Raw genomic sequence first — 21,188 nt, 5'->3', positions numbered from 1 at the left:
AACTTTAAGCTAACCGATGGATAGATAGATAGATGGCAATGCCTTCTCTTAGCTAGCAATGTCTTTTAGCTAACTTTAAGCTAACAGATGGATAGATAGAGATATAGATAGATAGATCTAAGAAACATAATACACTTCAGATGCCAGTGTCTGTCTGTTCTGCAGTCTGTTGAAATATGTTTGACTTTGTATGAATATGAATAAATGACCCAGCCTTTTAACTGAAGGGTTGGGTGAAGCCATATGCAGCCGTTACACAGTGAAGTCTGGACTTGTCTCACTCTACCTGCTGACACTCGTCACCTTGTCGCCCTCCGGCAGTTTCTCACCGCTGCTGGAATCAGCAGAGTCGACTTTGCTGATTCAAATTGACGTTGTCCCTGTCAGTCTGATTTGAAAAAGTGCAAATGTACGTTAGTTCTTCGTTCTTGTTCGGGCACAGGTGCCATGTTTTACTCTTATGTGGTATCAGGCATGTTCCCCTGTTCCACACCATAATCTCACCCTGAAACCATCTCTCCTCAGAGTCTTAATTGTGAAAATTCCTCTGTCCTTCCTTGTGTGTGTGGAACCTAATCCCCATATCCAGGCCAAAGTCACTTTAAAGATCTTACCTGGGATAAAATAGAGGCATTATAGTCCTAAAGGCAGTTTTTGGCATCTTAAACACTGCCTCTATTCATTTGTGAAACAATCCGATTCCCTTCTCTCTTTGCCCCTTCTCACTATTCCCTCTTTTTTTTTCTTTTTTTTTTCAGTTTGTCAAATGGAATCACTTGGCATGGTGTCTGCCGTGTTTTCCTACATCTCTGATGTCCTCTTACTGCTGTGCACGACTGCTGCTGATTCAAGAGGGGACGCACATTTTCCTCCAAAGACAACAGACGAGAAAGGCTGTGACCTCCTGCAGCCTGACGTCGACATCACTGAAAGGTCAGATATGTTTTTATAGCTCTTCTCTTTTCAATCCTCTCTGGATTATTATATATCTCCTTAAAAAAAAGTCTTATAGTGTGATCAGAATTTGAAGAAAGATGGGATTTAGTTCTGTTTTCATGGCATCTTTATCAAAAGTCCTTGTTTTTGTTTGGACCTGTGCAAATATATTGATGTGTACGATAACTGATCATTGAAAACAGCGTCTGGTTTGTTTGAAGTCACTCATTATTATTGAAAAGTGGCTTCAGAGAAAGTCGCGATTTGGCCGTTCATGTTTCCGCTGTTGTGTTTGCGTCATAATAATCAAGAAACAGTGTGGAGATATGAGGTGGATTCTGTTCTCTGCAGTGTTTTTAAATGACAGAACCTCATCGATCAAATCTCTAAAAGAATAACAGTGAAGGCAAAGTCTATTACTCTGTCATTTTAAACTTAAATGTTGTTTTTCAAAGAAGTTTTTCACTGAGAACAAATGCTGCAAACAGAGCTGTGAGTGTTTCAACCTGAAACTCCCTCAGCTGAAAAGATCAGAGATTATGTCACTAACATCATCATCGACATTTGAGACTTCCTTGCCTTTAAATGTCTCTTTGTTCTGCTTCACTTGAAATAAAGGAAGTGGCTTACCTTGCTTTACTTTAATGTGTGACTCGGGTAATTTCCTCATTTTTAGTTCCAACTTAACCAAAAATGAGGAAAATTACTTGCTAGCACTTGGTCATAATTATAAAACAGCTGATGGTTCCTAAAAGGTGACATTTTATACGCACGCACACGAGCAGTGTCGGGATTTCATCACAGAATATAACAGAAAAGGCAAAGTAGAAGAAGAAGATGATGATGATGATGATGATACCTCACAGTATCATTCTGAGGGTGTGGCTGAAGGTATTTCTGAGAGTCTGCTCCGTTGCTCTCAGTGACTCTGAGTCACCTGCACCTGCCAAAACTTGACATGATGACACATGCCCAGGGCTGGGAGTGGGGGGTGGTGAGGGCAGTCACTTCGTCACAGCTCCACACAGTGTATGGTGTGTGTGTGTGTGGTTTTTTTTTTTTACATGTGTGTATGTGTCAAGCCCCTCCCGGGTTAACTGTATAAAAGACCCACTCCAACCCTGTCCAAACATTTACTCTTGCGGATCTCACGAGCAACACACACTCTCAGACACAGAACCGTTGGACTCTTCTATTTTTTTAATCGTTGGACGTCTGCACAAGAATCTTTTCATCACAATGGTAGCAGCTGGTTTACAGATGTTGGGCATTGCCCTGTGCATCATCGGCTGGATCGGGACCATTGTCACCTGCGCTCTGCCCCAATGGAAAGTCACCGCTTTCATCGGCCAGAGCATCGTCACGGCTCAAACCACGTGGGAGGGCATCTGGATGACCTGCGTGGTGCAGAGCACGGGCCAGATGCAGTGCAAGGTCTACGACTCCATGCTGGCCCTGTCCCGGGACCTGCAGGCCGCTCGGGCCCTCATCATCGTCTCCATCCTGATCGGCATCATCGGCATCCTCCTGTCCATCGCCGGGGGCAAGTGCACCAACTGCGTGGAGGACGACGTCGTCAAAGCCAAAGTCTGCGTCGCGTCCGGCATCATCTTCATCATCGCCGGCGTCCTGTGCCTCATTCCCGTGTCCTGGACGGCGAACACCATCATCAACAACTTCTACAACCCGCTCATGGTCGGCTCTCAGAAGAAGGAGCTGGGGGCTGCGCTCTTCATCGGCTGGGGCTCCGCAGGCCTTCTCATCCTGGGCGGTGCGTTCCTCTGCGCTAACTGCCCTCCCAAGGACAGCTACTCTGCCAAGTACTCGGCCGCCCGCTCAACTACAGCCAAAGACTACGTCTGAGGACGGAGACGATGAGAGGGTGGGTCGGGGACAAGAGACTGAAAAATGAAAAGACTTTGTGGTCGAGCATGATTTGAATTTCACGTTGATTTTTATCCAGATCGCAGTACTTTGATGTTGAGTTACGGCAACATCTGGGTTGGTTTGGACCACACCCACACAACTGTTCGACAAAAACATGGAGCATTTACTTTGTTACTTTGATGAATCGTGTCTTCCTTATATGGTCATTGTTATTTTTGTGGCTTTTTACATATCATTTCATTTAAAAAAGAAAGAAAAGTGTTTTGTACATGATGTTTTCAACCTGTAAATAAAGATTATTATTGTCAACAATGAATTATTTGGTTTTGTGTTCTTTCGTTTTTTATAATTTGTTTTTAAAGTAACATGAACAAAAACACGAGGTGTTTGCCTATAAAATATAAAAACTATTCACCTATGAGGAACAAAACATTCTTCAGTTTGACTTTAACAGCTCCTATCACCCCTAAAAAAAACGTTTTGGTGAAAAGTAGATAAAAATAATCTTTTAAGATATTCTATAAGAACTTTATATGAATTAAACTAGAAAAAAGAACAAGAAAATACACTCAATTAACGCATTATGTGAATATTTTTGTAGTAAGTTCATTAATAGTAGTGCTTAAGGGCAGTTGCACCTTCTCCTGGATCAAAATCATCCAGAACAATAGGATTTCTGTGTAATACTTATCTGAATTATGGGATGGATGTAGATATTTTTAGTTTGCCTTTCAATAAATATGAATTTAAATAAAAATAAATACTTCCGTCAACTATATAAAAAAAAAAGTACTTCTAAATCTCTCTCGTGATGTTTTGTCCAACACTGCCCCCTTGCTTTGAAGAATCATCCTACATCCTGCTACATCCTATAATATCTTTCTCACTCATGCAGGTAACAGTAGCAGTATTAAAACATGGCTAAAAATGAATACAAGTTTTGTCCACTTTTCTTCCTGAAAAGATGAAAAACTGATTAAGTGACTCTTCATTGTTGTTCATATTAAACTTCTGCTGTTAAGGGAATAGGGAAGTTCTTTCCTGACCTTGAAGCCCTGAGTTTGTGGCAGGTCAGCACTTGTAAAGGTCACTGGGTCTGTTTGTGTGTAAACTCTGTGCAGCCAATAGCAGGCGAGGACTGTGGTGTCACATCACCCTCGTGTCTCTGTCCCATCTTCTCACGCGACAACTCTATAAATAAGAGCCTGCGCCGTCACTCCTGTCTTTCTTTTGGGGGATTTTAGCGTTCAACCTGCAGCGAGGATGGTTTCTCAGGGGATTCAGATCATCGGCATATCCATGTCTCTGATTGGCTGGCTGATGGTCGTGGTGGTGTGCGCCCTGCCCATGTGGAAGGTGACCGCTTTCATCGGCGCCAACATCATCACGGCTCAGACCATCTGGCAGGGCATGTGGATGAACTGCGTGGTGCAGAGCACGGGCCAGATGCAGTGCAAGGTGTACGACTCCATGCTGGCGCTGTCGCAGGACCTGCAGGCGGCGCGCGCCATGATCATCATCTCCATCCTGACCGGGATCTTCGGCGTGGTGCTGTCGATCGCCGGAGGGAAGTGCACCAACTGCATCGAGGACGAGCGATCCAAGGCCAAGACGTGCATCGCGGCCGGAGTGCTCTTCATCATCTCGGGCTTGCTCTGTCTCATCCCCGTGTCCTGGTCGGCCAACACCATCATCAGAAACTTCTACAACCCGATGTTGCTCAATCCGCAGAAGTACGAGCTGGGAGCGGCGCTCTACATCGGCTGGGCGGCGTCTGCGCTGCTGCTAATGGGAGGTGGCCTTCTGTGCTGGAACTGCCCGCCCAAACACCAACAGCCCCCCTATAGTACCCACTATGTGCCCAAATACACACCTCCGAAGACGGTGTCCACGTCAAGAGAATACGTATGAAATTATTTTTTGTCTTTTTCCCTACGTGGAGGAGAATGTGACTGGAAACTCAGCAGAGGGAAATGAAAATTAGCTTTAGAGCTTAAGTTAGAATCAGGCAGTGCAAATACACTGTGACCTTTTACTGCAGTGAATGTATTTTAGAGCTGCAACAAACGATTTTTTTCTCCATGAATCGTTTGGTCCATAAAATGTTGAAAAACGTTGATCCGTGTTTGTCAAACCTGGAAATGACGATGTTCTCGAATGTCTTGTTTTTGTCCACAAAACAAAATGATTCAGTTTGAATGATTTCTTTGTTTATGTGGAGCAAAGAAACAAAGAAAATATTCACATTTTAAGAAGCTAAAACAATCAGAAATCTTGTTTTAATAATGAAAGAAAGCTTAAAAACCGATTAATCGATTATTATTATTGATTAGTTGACGATTAATTTAGTAATCGGTTATTTGTTTCAGCTCTAGTGTATTTATGTAGTTGACCCTCGTCTCAGGGTCGTTTCCTGTGACAGTTTCTGTCGGTCACACCTTAGTGGAACAATGTCACCGTCGACGTTAGCATTAGCAATAGCAATAGCATTATAATAATGTAAAAAAAACAACTACAACTTCTAGACTGATTTGGTCTTGTAAATATTTTGTCTGATTATCATAACTGTTTCCTTCATGTTTTACCTTTTTTTTCTCTCACATCTTTCTTGTGTTGAGCATTTAAAAAAAAAACAGACCCTGTGAGAGTTTCTGTGTTTGTTTAGGGGGAGATTGTACTTTTTTTCTATCCCTGTAAATAAATCACACTATTATTGAATGCTTATTGTTTCCCTCACATCATTCCAACGTTACGTGGTGAATACGATCGTATAATGAAAGGAGAAGGGGAAAATAAAACCACTGGTGAAATTTCTTGAAGAAGGTTTTGGTTTTGGTTCTTTTCAACTCGTGTGATCTTAAAAGAAAGCAGGAAAGCACCATTTTCTATAATTGGAAATGTGTTTTAGTACGAGGTGAGTCGCACTCCACCCTCACGCCAAGTTTTGTGGAAATTTCAGATGTTTCTGCGTGATCCTGCTCAGAGACAAACAAACAAACAGCTGTGGTGATTTATGTTTCTGAACATGTCAAGCTTTACCATTTCACTCATGTTTTTTTCTTTTCTCCGCCCTTATCAGCTGTCTCAAAACAGACGTCCGTCATCAGTGTGGAAATAACAGTCGACACAGTATCAGGTTTCTGTGTCAACAGCTTATTTAGACGACAGATTTGAGCTGCATTTGATGAGACTTACACTACCGTTCAAAAGTTTGGGGTCACCTATACCATTTTTGTGTTTTCCAGAGTTGCAAAATGAATAGAAAATATAGTCAAGACATTGACGAGAATAGAAATAATGATTTTTATACAAAATAACAATTTTGCCCTTTCGTCAAAGAACCAGCTAAACTGTTTTCAGCTGTGCTGACATCATTGCACAAGGGTTTTCAAGGGTTTTCTAATCATCCAATAGTCTTTTAACACGATTAGCAAACACAATGTACCATTAGAACACTGGAAATGAGCCTCTATACACCTATGTACATATTCTATTAAAAACCAGATGTTTGCAGCTAGAATAGTCGTTTACCACATTAACAATGTATAGAGTGTATTTCTAATTCATTTAATGTTATATTCATTGAAAAAAATGCTTTTCCTTCAAAAATAAGGACATTTCTAAGTGAGCCCAAACTTTTGAACAGTAGTGTACTTTCTGTGTCTCCATATTCTTACGAGGTGACTATCATTACTTTCTTTTCTCAGCTTTAACTCAACCACAGCTTGACTCCTGATATTTGCGTGGGCTCATTTTGAAGCAACACTTTTTCTTTTTTAACCTCTGACTTCTACCACAAAGTTAGGTGCCTCTATTATTCCCTCTCTGCACCTACATGTATGTCCTTGCACTAATATACCAGTGTGGTGAGTTGTTTAGAAACGACTATATAATTTAGTGTTTGTCAGTGACTCAAACTTGATTAAATACCTGCTTTACATCATGGTGTGAATTTAAAAACTGTTTTTCTACCGTAACTGTTTCTAAAACGCGATCGACTATATAATAATCAGAAGCAGAATTGAGCTAAAAAGAAGCAAAACAGGAATTAACCTCACAATTTCCTGCTTTTTGCTGCTTCTGTTTCTTTAGACTAGACTCACTTTTGGTTGTGCATTTTGTGTGTGTTTGTGCTCTTTCAGGACCTTTTCTGGCATAAACACTGTCCTTATGGTCCTCATGGGGACCAAACCTGGCTATAGTGAGGCAGAACCTAAATTATTTGAGGAACTGGTTCAGTTTAGGGTTAACATTTGAATTGCAGTTAGGTTAAGGTTATTAACCTATTGATTAAATATTTATGGTCAAGGTGAGAACTAGTGTTTGCAGTGAGCTGTGCAAACCTGTGTGTTTGTTTTTCAATGTGTTCCTCATGTTGTGAGGACTTAAATCCATTTACACAGTCACTTTATGGTGGAATTGTCTTCCTTTTGGGGACAAAAACAAGTCCCCATAAGGTAAATTATTAAATTTTAAGGTGAATTTTAGAGTTAGGCCAGTAGTAGTTATGGTTACGGTTAGGTAAGTCTCAAGGAAATGAATGTAATATCTTCTGAAGTCATGGAAACCACACGCTGTGTGTGTGTGTGTTTCCCCCATCAATACTCTGAATTCCAATCAACAATCTGCAAAGAGCCTCATTGTGAAAACAACAGTCGCCTAAGTCATTTGATCGTTTGCCATCATTTACACTCTGGTGGTTTCAGGACCTTTTGAAGTTGTTGAGCTGTTTTGACTCCGCCCACTGCCTCCATCCTCTCCATGCATTCGGAGGTTTGTTTTGTCAAGCACCAAAGTTAAAGCAGTGTGTTTAAAAGTACGTGCCACTCCTTCGTCGCTCGCTGGAGGAGGAATCTTGTTTGGCAGGAAGAACTCACCTGACAGTCGGCCGGCCCTCCTCCTCCTCCACCTCCTCTTCTACATTCTCTCACAGAGGAGCGAGGAAGCTGCATCACTGCCAAGGGAGAACCAGAGCTCTGCTTCGAAACGAGGCCTCTTCACCATGGGGAGGATTGGCAAGGAAACAGCAGCTCAGATCATAAGCTTCATAGGCCTGGTCGGTGTGGCGGTGGTCTGCGGCATCCCCATGTGGAGAGTGACTTCCTACATCGGCGCCAACATCGTGACCGGCCAGATCGTCTGGGACGGACTGTGGATGAACTGCGTGATGCAGAGCACGGGACAAATGCAGTGCAAGCTGAACGAGTCTGTGATGAGGCTGACCCCGGATCTGCAGGCCGCCCGCGCCCTGGTCATCATCTCGCTCGTCTTTGGCTTCATCGGCTTCATGATCACCTTCATCGGCGCCAAGTGCACCAGCTGCTTGAAGAAAGACGCCTCGAAGGCCAACGTGGTGATCATCGGCGGCTGCCTCCTCATCCTCGCCGCCATCTTGGTGCTGATCCCCGTCTGCTGGTCTGCGACCATCACCATCTCGGACTTCACCAGCACCTTGACCATCGAGACGCAGAAGAGGGAAATCGGCGCGTCCATCTACATCGGCTGGGCCTCTGCTGCTATTCTCCTGATCGGTGGAATCATCCTCACCACCTCGTGTCCTCCTCAGAAACCCATGTATGGATACTACCCACCTGGACAAATGTACCCGTATTCGGGCCCGGTGACGAACCCAGCGGCGTACGGTCCCACGTACGCGCCGGCGTCCAGCCGACCGTACACGGCGTCAGGGACTTACGTCCCCGCCAAGCCCTACGCAGTACCGAGTACATACTCTGTCAGGCAGTACCAGTAAAACCGAGGAGACACTGAAGAGATAAGGTTTCTGTGTTATAGCACCTAAATTACACATTGTGCTTGTAGACACTGGTAGGTCAAACAATCATGTGATCTATAATGAAATGATTTCTCTTTAAGATTCCCTGTGCTCTAAAGTAGAAATGTTGATCACGTGTGAGAAAACTCTGTGTCAAACCCGACTGTGTGTGCACTGTGTTGTAATATATTTATTTTTCTTGTCATACTGAGAGCATCTTTTGTACATAGTGATGATGAAATTGTTGAGTTGTTGTGATGATTGCATGTCGCCACTTTATTTTTTTGAGGCTGTTTTCGAAATAGATTGAATAAAAATCTTTGTACTTTATTCTCATGTTTGTTTGTGGAGTCTTTGTCAGAACTTGCCCCACTGGTCAACACATTATTCTTCCAGTTTTTGTCAAGTTTAATCAGGATAATACACTAAAAAACAGATCGTTATTTCATTTCCAAGAAACACATGATTCTTCTGGTATGAACTAAACTGGTTCATTTAGAGTTTGGATGCAACAAATCGAGCCTTTTAAAGTTAATTCAATACTGGTTCCATTTTAAAAACAAACATTTTTCTACACCCTCTGACACACTACAACTACATGACTAACGATCAAACGAACAACGATTCCAAACAATCAAAGAAAAGACTTGGTAAAAGCTGCATGTGGTCGATTTAAACCCGACAGTACTGGTTTTGGATCAAACACGTACAAAGCAAACAATATCTGCAGCAACAGTGTTGGAACAAACACAAACTGAGTAAATGTAAATATTAACTACATGGAAAAATGTGTAGAACATGTCGAGGCTTCTACTGGATGACGCAAACCTTTATTTTGAAATTTGACCCAATTCCTGGATTTTAAAAATCTCAGAAAGTTGAGTTGTTCCATCTATTGAATTTACATTTTTTAAAGACTACATTTTTAACAAGGCCCTATTACAACTGGGTGATTGGATACTGAATCAAGGTTTTTGAAATATAAGAAAGTATTTTTGTACTATATTGGGTCTTTGATTTTGTGTGATTTTAAGTTTTCCTTCATCTCTTTTAAAATAATAATGAATTTCTTGAATCGAATCGAATCTTTCTATCGCTGACCCAACTAGTGACGAACTAATTTATGATATAATGAACTACAACATCTGTAATTGTGACAACTTTCGTTCTGATTGGAAAAAAACATTGCTCACTTCCTGGTGTATATTTTCCAATGATGAAACAGAATCATGAGTAAGACCGAGAGGGGGGGGGGAACGGCGCGCTCTGTAAACGTCTTACATCCGGTGATACTCTCAACTATGTTGGTGTTGTTTTTTTAAACCTGAAACCAGTGACTGGACCTGATCTTCCAGTAATTGGCCCAATCAAACGCCGGCCACTGGCACTGCATTGTTTGAACGAGGAATGTGGGGCGTCTTTGACGAGAGAGCCTCATTTACATAGAGTCGTTGATGTTCATCTCGTCGAAACTGCTCCCCGTCCACATACACAGATAATGTGAAGAATCTGGTCCGACTGGAAAGGTTGTACCACACACAGGTTTCAGGTCAGAGGGAAGGAAGTCGTGACTCCACCTTCATGTGAAAGGCATCCTTATAACTGAAGAAGATGAGCCACAGTCTTTATTCAGCTTTACAAAGCACACTTATCTGACTCCAGAAACACTCCACGCTTCAGACAGACTCACCATGGTGTCATTGGGACGACAGATGCTGGGCTTTGCCCTGGCCGTCATCGGCTTCCTGGGGACGATCATCGTGTGCGCCCTCCCCATGTGGAAGGTCACGGCCTTCATCGGAGCCAACATTGTGACGGCGCAGGTCATCTGGGAGGGCTTGTGGATGAACTGCGTCATGCAGAGCACAGGCCAGATGCAGTGCAAGATCTACGACTCTCTCCTGGCTCTGCCTCAGGACCTCCAGGCCGCCAGGGCCCTCGTGGTCATCGCCATCATCGTCTCGGCCTTCGGCGTCATCCTGGGCATCGCCGGCGGCAAGTGCACCAACTTTGTGGAGGACCAGACCGCCAAAGCCAAGGTGGCCATCGCCGCGGGGATCATCTTCATCTGCGCCGGCGTCCTCATCCTCGTCCCCGTGTGCTGGTCCGCCAACACCATCATCAGGGATTTCTACAACCCAATCATGACCAACGCGCAGAGGCGAGAGCTGGGGGCCGCGCTCTACATCGGCTGGGGCACAGCGGCGCTTCTTCTCCTGGGCGGCGCCCTCCTCTGCAGCTCCTGTCCACCCAAAGACAGCCCAGAGTATCCAGTCAAGTACGCCGGCGCCAGGTCCACGGCCACCAGCCGGGCCTACGTCTGAGAGAGCGCCGCTCTTCTGCGGAAGAAAAACTGAAAACTATCTTACCTTTCTTGAGTAAACCCCTTCTTTCCTGAGTTGCTGAGAGCAGCACACGTTCTGTCTCATTTTGAAGCAGTAAAAACTGATTTTCTGAGAAATTCTGCGGTCTTTTTCGGTGGACGAAGTTTCTCAAAAAGAACGAGGAACACACGGCAGAGATGCGGTGTGAGAATCTTCCATCAGCACGAAGACTGGACTCAATGACAGCTGTTCTATATTTAGCTTGTATCAAACCTGATGTTTCTCTCGAAGTTTGGCAAAATGTGAGCTGTGCAAAGAGGATGATGATGATGATGTAATATAGTGTGAATTTATTTTGTAAGATATTTGACAAGCATCTTTTGTTTGTTTTATTACAATTGTTTCAAACACTTTTATGTGTTTATTGAAAGATCGCTGATTTTTAATAAAAAAAACATTTACTTAATTCATATAAGTGTCCTTGTTTACTTCATCCGGGGTTGAGCAGTCATGTTTATTCTGTAGTTTAAGTTCTACTATCATGGTGAGGTCATCACTGATGATGTGTAGTAAAATAATTTGAGACAATGAAAAGTAGAATAAAAGTACAGCATAATTGACGAGGAAGTGAAAGAATCTACGTGGAGTGACTTTTCACTAAACATAGTCCATTGATTACACCAGGGTTGGGGGATTCAGTGATGACTCCGCCCCTCATTCATAGAGGAAACTGTCCGTTTCAGATTGTGTGTACTTATAAAAACTAAACTACAGTGCATTTGAAAACATCCATCTTGTTTTGAGCGGGCGTTCAACCGGCTTAACCAGTTGTTCAGAGCCGAGTGCCAATCAAAGCTTTTCCACAGGAACGTTGACCTGCAATGTGTCGCCTTAGTTTGTACCAAGAAGAACTAACTATCTATACTATACTATAACTATCTAACTGAATTAAACTCTAAAGTAAGCATTTTTCTCTTCAAATAACTTTTTAAAAAAAGCTTTAGTTTCAATTAGCTTAATTTATTGGGTTAGGGTTAGCCAATGTCAACTATTTTCTTTTTTTAGTGCACACAACACCAGCATTTCAAGGGGGGCCCCAGGTTTCCCAAACTTCAGACATTTTTACGTCCCTAAAAATGTACAAGGCCCATGCTCAGATTAGCAATACTGAAATTAAAACATTTATGATAAATAATCCTAAAAAGTCCATAATCTCAGTCTTGATCAAAACAGTTGTGGTTACCATTTTGGGCACAACTAAAAACTAACTCTGTGTTGTGTTTACAAATGAAAATATATCATTAAAATGTTTCAATGAATTTGGTAAAGTTGATAATAATCTTTGCCCATTCTGAGCAGTTTTTTGGGAAAAACTTTTAAAACTATCAGGACCCATATATAAGTTGTGCAATCCAATTCAACTTTATTTATAAAGCACTTTAAAACAATAACTATAGCTGAAACGAAGTAAATAAAATATAAAAACATGACACCTAAAAGACCTAAGATCAAACAATAAAACATAGAATAAAACGATAAAATACTGTAGAAAGTATAAAAACAACAAATAAACAAGTCATGCATATTTGGAAGACAAAGAGAAAAAATGGGTTGAATTGGTAAATTGGTCAAAACCCCAGCGACCCTTCTGTGGGTCATGACCCAGACTTTGAGAACCACAGGCGTAGATAAAGACATTTCCAACCACAGTGACCTAGTTTCTTATAGATCACAAAAATAACTATACAGTGTATTTAATAATCTAATATTGTATAGCTGAGTCTTGTGTAAAGTACTTTAAGGGGATACTTGAGTAAAAGTACAAATATGTTACCAGAAAATGACTTTGGTGGAAGTTGAAGTCATGTTTTTGAATAATATTACTTAAGTAAAAGTCTTGAAGTATATGACATTTACTGTACTTAAGAATCTAAAGTGATTTTCTGATATGAAATGAATTTAGGATTGGGGGCTCAGTGGTAGGGTGAGATGACACTTAACCCCATGTTACAGCATTTAAATGGGTGAAAACTGTAGTTTAAAAGCAGCTCATCGAGACTAGAACAGTTCTACATAAATACAGACCATAATACCAGCTCTTCTTCTTCTGATTTTATTTGGTTGTAACGTGTAACAAAGATAGTTAAGATGGGAAATGTAGTGAAGTAAAAGTATACGTGAATTTTGTACTTAAGTACAGTTAAAGTTAAAGTTCTGAGACACAAACTCGTGACGTCACGCTCCTTCACACCCTGTGCTCTTGCTTCACCTGAGCCGGTATCACATTCCTCAGCTGCCATTTTAAATTGCTGAGACAAAACTAAATGAACCAGTTGTGGATTTCATGAAAGCGACTATTACTTTCTTCACACTCTGTTGCAACAACAGCCGAGAAAAGTAAACAATCAAAACATCTACGTTTATATCTGATTTATATAATTACTGGTCAAAAGCACATTTGAAAACATTTTTTTGGTTGTTTTTTTCTTTCTTTCTTTCGTTTTTTTGCATGTACGCATAAACAAAAACAAAAGTTGTTATAAATATGTGTATATTTATATTAGTGCCGGGCACTCGGTTAACGCATGCCGCGTTTCCATGACGACTGATCGGGAAAAGACGCGCGTGACGTCATGTTTACGTACAGGCACCGTTTACCAGTTAGCTCCGTTAGCTCGTTTAGTGCCGTTAGCGCGCCTACAGTCGAACTGGAGCGGTCTGTTTATTAAACGAAAAGAGCAGCGCTACAAATAACCGGCGTAGTTTGCCGTTATGCTAGAGACTCATTTGAACAATCCAGAGTCACGTAAAGATGACGTCACGCGCGTCTTTTTCCATTCAGTCGTCATGGAAACGCTTCACGCGTTAACGTGCATTAACGTTGACGCCATTAACCGCCCACCACTGATTTATATCTACTATTTATGGCTGAAGACAACCTTGTAAGTAAGATTATATTGTAAAGCCACTAGGGGGCGACTACTCTGGTGATGAAAAGAACTGAATAGAAAGTCTATGGGGAAATGAGCAGTAAAGGGTCTCAATCACCGACTACGTACAGGTCATTTTAAATTTGGGAGATTTCTTCGGTCGTACATGTGACGGCACAGTAAACAAACTTAAACTTAAACTTTAAACTGCTTTCCGTGATTCTAATCAGTGTGAACTCACACACACACACAGTACATACACATTGCTTTGGCGCCTTGTCTATTGTGTAAACAGTGGTACTGTAGGATCTGTCCGTCAAACACCATTGTGTTCTTTGCATTCAAGCTGCCTCCTACACGTCTGTGCTGTCACTTTCAAAGATAAAAAAAAACCCTTGAGTAACACAATCCTCATCACCGTCCACAAGAATAATAATCGAAACCCCAACCTTCATTGTCCTCGAACACAAAGAATCCGGCATGGCTGGTATTTCTTTGGCAGGCCCTGAAATCCAAGCGTCCCTTAATAGCTTCGGCTTTCACGCCTCCTTTTCTTCACTCTCGTTCCTCTCTCTGCTTCAGGTGCACATTTACACCTGATCAGCTGCTAATAGTTACACGCAGAGAGAAACTCGGAGGACGATGGCTTCCATGGGCATGCAGATGGCCGGCTGCGCTCTGGCCCTTCTGGGCTGGCTCGGGGTGATCGTGGTGTGCGGCGCGCCCATGTGGAGGGTCTCCGCGTTCATCGGCAACAACATCGTGACGTCGCAGATCATATGGGAGGGCATCTGGATGAACTGCGTGGTGCAGAGCACGGGCCAGATGCAGTGCAAGGTGTACGACTCCATGTTGGCCCTGAGCGGGGACCTGCAGGCGGCTCGCGCCCTCACCGTGATCTCCATCATCACGGGCATCGCGGGGCTCCTCATCGCCTTCGCCGGCGGGAAGTGCACCAACTTCGTCGCAGAGGAGAGGGCCAAGGCGAGGGCCTCGGTGGCGGCCGGCGTGGTGCTGATCATCAGCGGCCTCCTCTGCCTCATCCCGGTGTGCTGGACGGCCGGCACCATCATCAGGAACTTTTACAGCCCTCTGCTCATAGACGCGCAGAAGAGGGAGCTGGGGGCCTCGCTGTACATCGGCTGGGGAGCCGGGGCCCTGCTGCTCCTGGGAGGGGGGCTCCTGTGCGCCACCTGTCCCCCCAAAGAAGACGACCACACACCTGTGAACTTCCTCCTGAACAAGTCGAACAATAATAAAGACACGTCGTTCGGGTCCTTGACGCCGACAAAGACGTACATTTGATTTGAAGATTGTACTCGAGAAACTTGGAGTTTAATGAAGGATTTTTCAGGACAATTCATGATGAAGGAAATGTGCGTTTGAAATTGTGTGTGAGACTTTAAAACTGTGGTAATGAACGTGCACTGTACATATATAAAGTGAAGAGACTGTTTGAAATGTCTGGGAAATAATTCATTACATTTGTGGGCACTTTATGGGTTTTTTATGTCTGTATTTTCACATTAAACAACTTTCTTTGTTAGTTTCCGTGTCTACTGCGTCTTCATGATGATACTTAAAAATGCAACCTGTGGTTATTTAAAGCAGAGAGAAAGCGAGAACCCGTTTGTCAGGTATTTACCCGAGTTCACCACAGGAAACAAACACAGTGAGTCACAGACTCACCAAAGACTTTACTTTTAAATGTTTGTGTTGATTTGGTTTTGAAACTCTAACCTGACGCTCCTGATGTGAGAAATCCAACGTTTACCACTGACCTCGTGGGAGTGCTGTGTTTTCTGATGTTATCGGCTTCTACATCAAAGATAAAAAAAAAAAAAAAAAACGGGGTCAAATAACACAGACGTCACAGAATGAGTCGGAGGAACTGAAACACGTTTTAAAAAATAGAAAGAAACTATAAATATGTCCTCTCAATGTTGTGAATACATGGATTTAATCTTTAAAGATCGATGTCTCTGAAATCAAGTCACATCCAGGGGTTAATGTTAACGTTAAGGTTATATTAATGTGGCAGAATTTCATGATTCTTGCTTTAAAAGTTGGTTTATTTGTAAAATAAAAACAAAACAAATCAGTCCTCCATATTCTCCTTTTTATGTGAGCAGTTATTTCCTCCATTTTACATCACTGTCAGCTCTTGACATGATTTTGATTGACTTTATTTGTCGCCGTGAGCTTTGTCATTGTTTTAATTGTGTGACATGCTGCCGCCTAGTGGCCATTTGCGTCCATGGCTCGAAAATCCCTACACCTTTATCAAATGATATCAAGTTACTGAGAAGGACCTAAGCTTTTTCATTCTTTATCGTTTCCTTCCTCATTTCTGAGCTTAACTTCTTTCTCATTAGTTGATAAACATTCAGTTTAAAGGAAAAAGGAAAAAAAACAACTCCGTTTTGAATAAAAACCACAGAACAGTGTGTACTAAAAAAAAAAGTTCATATTTTATTTTTAATATTTGTTTCCAGGCTGTGACAGAGTCCACTTCCTGTGCCATGGCTCTGCAGGAGCTGGGCATCAGCCTGTCCATGATAGGTGTAGCCGGGACCATCCTGATCTGCTCCCTGCCCATGTGGAAGGTGACGGCGTTCATCGGCACCCACCTGGTGGTCATGCAGGTGTTCTGGGAGGGCCTGTGGATGACCTGCGTCAGCGAGTACACGGGTCAGATGCAGTGTAAGCTCTACGACGCCCTGTTGGACCTGTCCGCTGACCTCCAGGCGGCCCGCGGCCTCATCTGCATCAGCCTGGTCCTGGGCTGCCTGGGGTTCCTCATCTTCCTGCTGGGCGCCCGCTGCACCAACTGCCTGAGCCACCCGGGCATCAAGGCTCGGGTGGTGCTGAGCTCCGGCGCCATCTTCTGCCTGTCGTCGCTGACCACGGTCGCGGCCGTTGCCTGGACGGCCAACACCGTCATCAGCGACTTCCACAACCCGCGCGTCCCCGAGGCCCTGAAGAGAGAGCTCGGAGCAGCCATTTATATCGGCTTCGTCGCGTCTGGGCTGCTCTTCTGCGGCGGCGCCATTCTGTGCACGAGCTGCCCACCGCAGAGGGCCAGGTGCCCCAACAGTAGCTACACGCGCGCCAGGACCCCCCCGCAGGGAAGCTACGCCTTCAAGAACTACGTCTGAAGGTGAGGATCAAGGTCGGACCAACGTCAACACACTGATGTGTGGGATGTGGCCTCAAACACAGTAGATACAGTGGAAGAAATCCTTCAGGGTGTAAGAAATAGGGACATCTAGTGGTCATCCCTTCTTTTTTTTAAATATTACAGTTGCCTTCACAAACCAGAGATGTAGTTCATCTTTGTTCTGCTTCAAAATATGAAACAAGATGGTGGACGGCAGCTCAATATGGCAAAGCAAGATGGCGGCCTCTGTAAAGTGAGCCAAGTATATAAAATGCTAAGATCTAACGATACGATATTTGACCACATTTTTCTACTTAAGCGAAAAAATGCGCTGACGCGATGGTCAATAGGTGTTGAGATTTTTCCAAATGATGTCGCGTATTTGCCAACGGCCAGACTCCGGAAAATTTTTTTTAGTACTGGGCACGCTAACGGCGTCAACGTTAGCGCACAACGCGTTTCCATGACGACTGACCTGAAAAATACGTGCGCGATGTCACGTTTACGTGCTGCGGCACAGGCACCATTTACCAGCTACCTCCGTTAGCGCCGTTAGCACCGTTAGCGCACCTACAGTCGAACTGTAGCGGTCTGTTTATCAAACGAAAAGAGCACAAGCGCTACAAATAACCAGCGTACCAGTGTGTTGCGTATGCGTTTTTAAAGTTTAGCGTTACTTTAGCGACTCATTTTAAGATTCGAGAGTCACGTAAACATGACGCCGCACGAGTCTTTTTCCGGTCAGTCGTCATGGAAACATGGATGCGTTAACATCGACACCGATAACAGCCGTTAACGCGTGCCCAGCACTAATTATTCTTTCTTTATCTCTTGTGAAAACGTCTCGTAGAGCTCCCGAAGTTAGCCGTGAAACTCGCCGCGTTGTGTCCAGAGAGTGCAACAGTGCTTTGGTCGACGGTATAAAGTTACTTCCTGTTTCAAATACGGCAACTTGCAGCCAGAAATAATGCATCGGCAAATAAATGTGATCGGTGCGGCGCGCATAAGGCTACAACAAAGAAACAAAAGACATATTTTAAAGCATTCATTCATATACTTTTGTAGCATTGATTTTCTACCAATAAACCTATTAAAAATATTACACACTGGACCTTTAAAAGCAAAGTTCATATATTTTTGACGTGTCAGTGACTTACAGCTGACCTCTCTCCATGTGCTTCCTGAGCTACATGGTGGTAGACGGGTACATCAGGAAAAACAAGATTTTAGACCACTTAAAAGTCCAGTGTGTGACATTTAAAAAGGTTTATTGCTTTGCAATAACATTTTTTTGTTTTTCGTAGCCTCAGAATAAACCTCTCATGTTCAGGGTCCCTGACCTTTGTGCCGGAATTCCAGACTTTTTCCAAAACAGAAAACGTGTTCTTCAAGTCATTGGCTCTGTGTAGTTTAATACTTTAAGTTCATTTCAATAAAAGCATGAATGGAGTAAATTATATTTTACTGACAAAACATTTTAAAAACATATAAAAATCAATTTCACACAAACGTGTGCAGACTCTAAACTTCGACTCTGAGCTAAACTTTTTTTTTCCTTAGTTGAAAATATTTGCAAACCTCTTAAGAAATAGTTTCAATGAATTTTTCGAAATTCAGGAAATGATCAATTTGCCCTGATGCACTTTGACCACTATTTGGAAAAGAAAGGAGTGAAGAGAGTTTGTCTCAATCTGCAGTTTCACCACTAGATGACAGTAATCCTTACCCTATAATCCTTTAAGAGAAGAAAGTCTATTCCAGCTTAAGTGTAAACCATCTTAAAAACATTGTTTTTGGTGCGTTGTCTCAAAGTTAGACAGATTTTTTCAGTTTGTGTCACTTTGTAAACAAATACTTTCCCTGAACCAAAGTCCACAGATAAGAAAGCACAGAGCACAGTCTTATTTTGAGACCTTATCTTCCTTATTTTAAAACCTACCAGAAGGCCGACCGCTCCTGTGTCCTACGAGCTGGCTCTTTTGTCGTCGTTGGTCTACGTTTAACCGCTATGAAAGCATTCCTTTATGTTTAGATTTGACTTTGAGGTCAGAAGACAAAACAGTCATAACAGTAGCTTTAGTCCACATCAGAGTGAGTGACAGGCCTTGAAAATACAAAAGAAAGTGTTCGGTCATCTGCTGCCTTGTTTGGTAACTTTTAAATGATGGTATTTCCACACAGAAGGAGCCACATTTCACTCTGTCCCACTCATTCATCAACACGGCTCGTGTGCGTCTGCGTTGTCGAGTGTGAACGTGTGTTTCCACGCAGTAAAAACAAAGTTAATCATGTTTGTAGTCGTGCTGTTTTTGTGTGAAATTATAAGCAAGTCGACATTGTACAAGCTTGTATGCTACTGATTCAAAAATAAACACTGACAACAAGTAAACACGTGCGCTTGAATCACTGTTCTGTGTCTTCAAAGACAATCGGTAACAATGTGACCACGAATCAGAGTTTAAAGTCTCTTTAATCTGAATTTTCAGTGGCTGAACAACACAACAGAGCACAGTGGAATCTTTGTCTCTCTCTCTCTCTGTGTGTGTGAACATGGGGGGAGAGAGTGTGATTGTTTTGAAACCATGGCACAGCAAACACAGGGATTTCCCTGCTCCACCCAGCCACTGCAGCCTGTTGCCGTGTCTCCTCCTTTTTCAGGAATACCAAAGAACTGGTTTCTCCTTCCTGAATAGACATGCAAAACACACGGGCTCACACACACACACATGCAGAAATGATCTCTGTGTGACGGTGGAATAACACAACACCCCTCCCCAGTTTGCTCCTCTGCTGCCAGCTGTTTTCAGTCGTGGCCTGCAGTGGAGAGGAGGAGCAGCACAGGCCGGAGTCATGAACCGGCACCTGGAGCTCGCCGCCCTCGGCCTGGCCTTCGTCGGGTGGCTCTGTGCCACGATAACACGCTGCCAGGCGCTCTGGAAGGTCAGCGGCACCCTGGACAACATGACGGCGACCCTGCCCGCCTACTGGGACGGCGTGTGGCTAGAGTGGGATCACTGGGACCTGGCACACGACGGCAGCCTGCACTGCTCTTTCTACCGGTCGCTCATGACTCTTTCCGGCAGCTTTCGGACGTGGAGGGCTCTCATCAACGCCGCCATCGGGACGGGCGCTTTAGCCGTGCTGGTGTGCGGAGTCGGAACGGTGTGGTTCCCGACACGAGGCCAGGTTAAAGTGTCGTCTGGCGTCCTCTTTGTTTTGTCTGGGTTCCTGCTGCTGGTTCCCACAGCGTGGACGTGTCACCACAGCAGTCAGCCACTGGAGGGTGCTGTGCTGCTGAGGAGAGACTGGGGACCCGCGCTGTACTTTGGATGGATCTCCTTCGCTCTGATGACGGCGGGTGGGGTGTTTCTCACCACCAGATGCCCCACCGTGCCTGGCCCTCAGCAGCCTGCGGGGGGCAGTCCACCCCCGCACTTAGAGGACGAGTCCAATCATCCTCTGAGCAGAATCAACAGAGCTGTGTTCACAAACAGTCAGTGTGAACGCGGGTCAGAACCCGTCTGAGGGGAAGAGTTTTGACGACTTAAACGACAGAAGTGAAATAATCTGCACGTGTTGAGCGATGATACACTGATGGATCTACGCAAGAACTGACCAACAGATGCTATTTAAATGTATTTAGTGTCTATTCAAGCTAACATTATATATATATACACATATATATGTATGTACATGTGTATATATATATATATATATATGTGTGTATATGTATATACTGTATATACATATATGTGTATATGTATATACTGTATATACATATATATGTGTGTATATGTATATATACACATGTATATACATGTGTATATATACACGTATATATACATATACTGTATACATATATATGTGTGTATATATACATATACACATATATATGTATATATACATATGTGTATATATACACGTATATATACATATACTGTATACATATATATGTATACAAATACATGCATATATACATATATATATATATAAAAGTTTTACATTATATTCTCATTAACCTGAAAACATCAGCAAGTTCTACTTCAGAGTTTAGTTTACTCAGTGCTGGGCTGAAAAATACACTACCGTTCAATGGTTTTCCATTAAAAGTCACACTTTTATTCATCAAAAGATGAGAAAATATAGTCAAGACATTGACAAAATTAGAAATAATGATT

The 21,188-nt window shown here is 43.1% G+C and overlaps 6 protein-coding genes across 6 annotated transcripts; all 6 read left to right on the top strand.

The window, feature by feature from the left end:
• The first annotated feature begins 2,091 nt into the window (after positions 1 to 2,091).
• Positions 2,092 to 3,128, top strand: cldna (claudin a). The gene has a single exon (XM_083886279.1). The coding sequence runs from the start codon at positions 2,176 to 2,178 to the stop codon at positions 2,797 to 2,799; it is 624 nt and encodes a 207-aa protein (XP_083742405.1). The 5' UTR covers positions 2,092 to 2,175; the 3' UTR covers positions 2,800 to 3,128.
• Positions 3,129 to 4,086: 958 nt separating this feature from the next.
• On the top strand, positions 4,087 to 4,734 carry LOC310924514 (claudin-4-like; the record flags this gene model as incomplete). The annotated part of the gene is made up of 1 exon (XM_083886276.1): positions 4,087 to 4,734. The coding sequence occupies one exon, from the start codon at positions 4,087 to 4,089 to the stop codon at positions 4,732 to 4,734; it is 648 nt and encodes a 215-aa protein (XP_083742402.1).
• Positions 4,735 to 7,825: 3,091 nt separating this feature from the next.
• cldnf (claudin f) lies at positions 7,826 to 8,753 on the top strand (the record flags this gene model as incomplete). The annotated part of the gene is made up of 1 exon (XM_083886275.1): positions 7,826 to 8,753. One exon carries the CDS (start codon positions 7,826 to 7,828, stop codon positions 8,573 to 8,575), a length of 750 nt encoding a protein of 249 aa, XP_083742401.1. The 3' UTR covers positions 8,576 to 8,753.
• Positions 8,754 to 10,287: 1,534 nt separating this feature from the next.
• LOC310924515 (claudin-4-like) lies at positions 10,288 to 11,384 on the top strand (the record flags this gene model as incomplete). The annotated part of the gene is made up of 1 exon (XM_083886277.1): positions 10,288 to 11,384. The coding sequence occupies one exon, from the start codon at positions 10,288 to 10,290 to the stop codon at positions 10,918 to 10,920; it is 633 nt and encodes a 210-aa protein (XP_083742403.1). The 3' UTR covers positions 10,921 to 11,384.
• A 3,108-nt stretch (positions 11,385 to 14,492) lies between these two features.
• LOC310924512 (claudin-4-like) lies at positions 14,493 to 17,008 on the top strand (the record flags this gene model as incomplete). Its single annotated transcript, XM_083886274.1, has 2 exons — positions 14,493 to 14,585; positions 16,346 to 17,008. 2 exons carry the CDS (start codon positions 14,493 to 14,495, stop codon positions 17,006 to 17,008), a joined length of 756 nt encoding a protein of 251 aa, XP_083742400.1.
• Positions 17,009 to 19,823: 2,815 nt separating this feature from the next.
• LOC310924883 (claudin-4-like) lies at positions 19,824 to 20,535 on the top strand (the record flags this gene model as incomplete). Its single annotated transcript, XM_083886730.1, has 1 exon — positions 19,824 to 20,535. Exon 1 carries the CDS (start codon positions 19,861 to 19,863, stop codon positions 20,533 to 20,535), a length of 675 nt encoding a protein of 224 aa, XP_083742856.1. The 5' UTR covers positions 19,824 to 19,860.
• Between the last annotated feature and the right edge of the window lie 653 nt (positions 20,536 to 21,188).

This window comes from Microchirus variegatus (genome assembly GCF_963457635.1).
Source record: "Microchirus variegatus genome assembly, chromosome: 3".
Classification (NCBI taxonomy): Eukaryota; Metazoa; Chordata; class Actinopteri; order Pleuronectiformes; family Soleidae; genus Microchirus; species Microchirus variegatus.
The sequence above is the reverse complement of the archived record's forward strand: the minus strand, read 5'-3'. Positions and strand labels throughout refer to the sequence as shown.

Excerpts from the sequence above, each read along its gene's own strand:
- cldna (XM_083886279.1), top strand. The coding sequence starts at position 2,176 with ATGGTAGCAGCTGGTTTACAGATGTTGGGCATTGCCCTGTGCATCATC.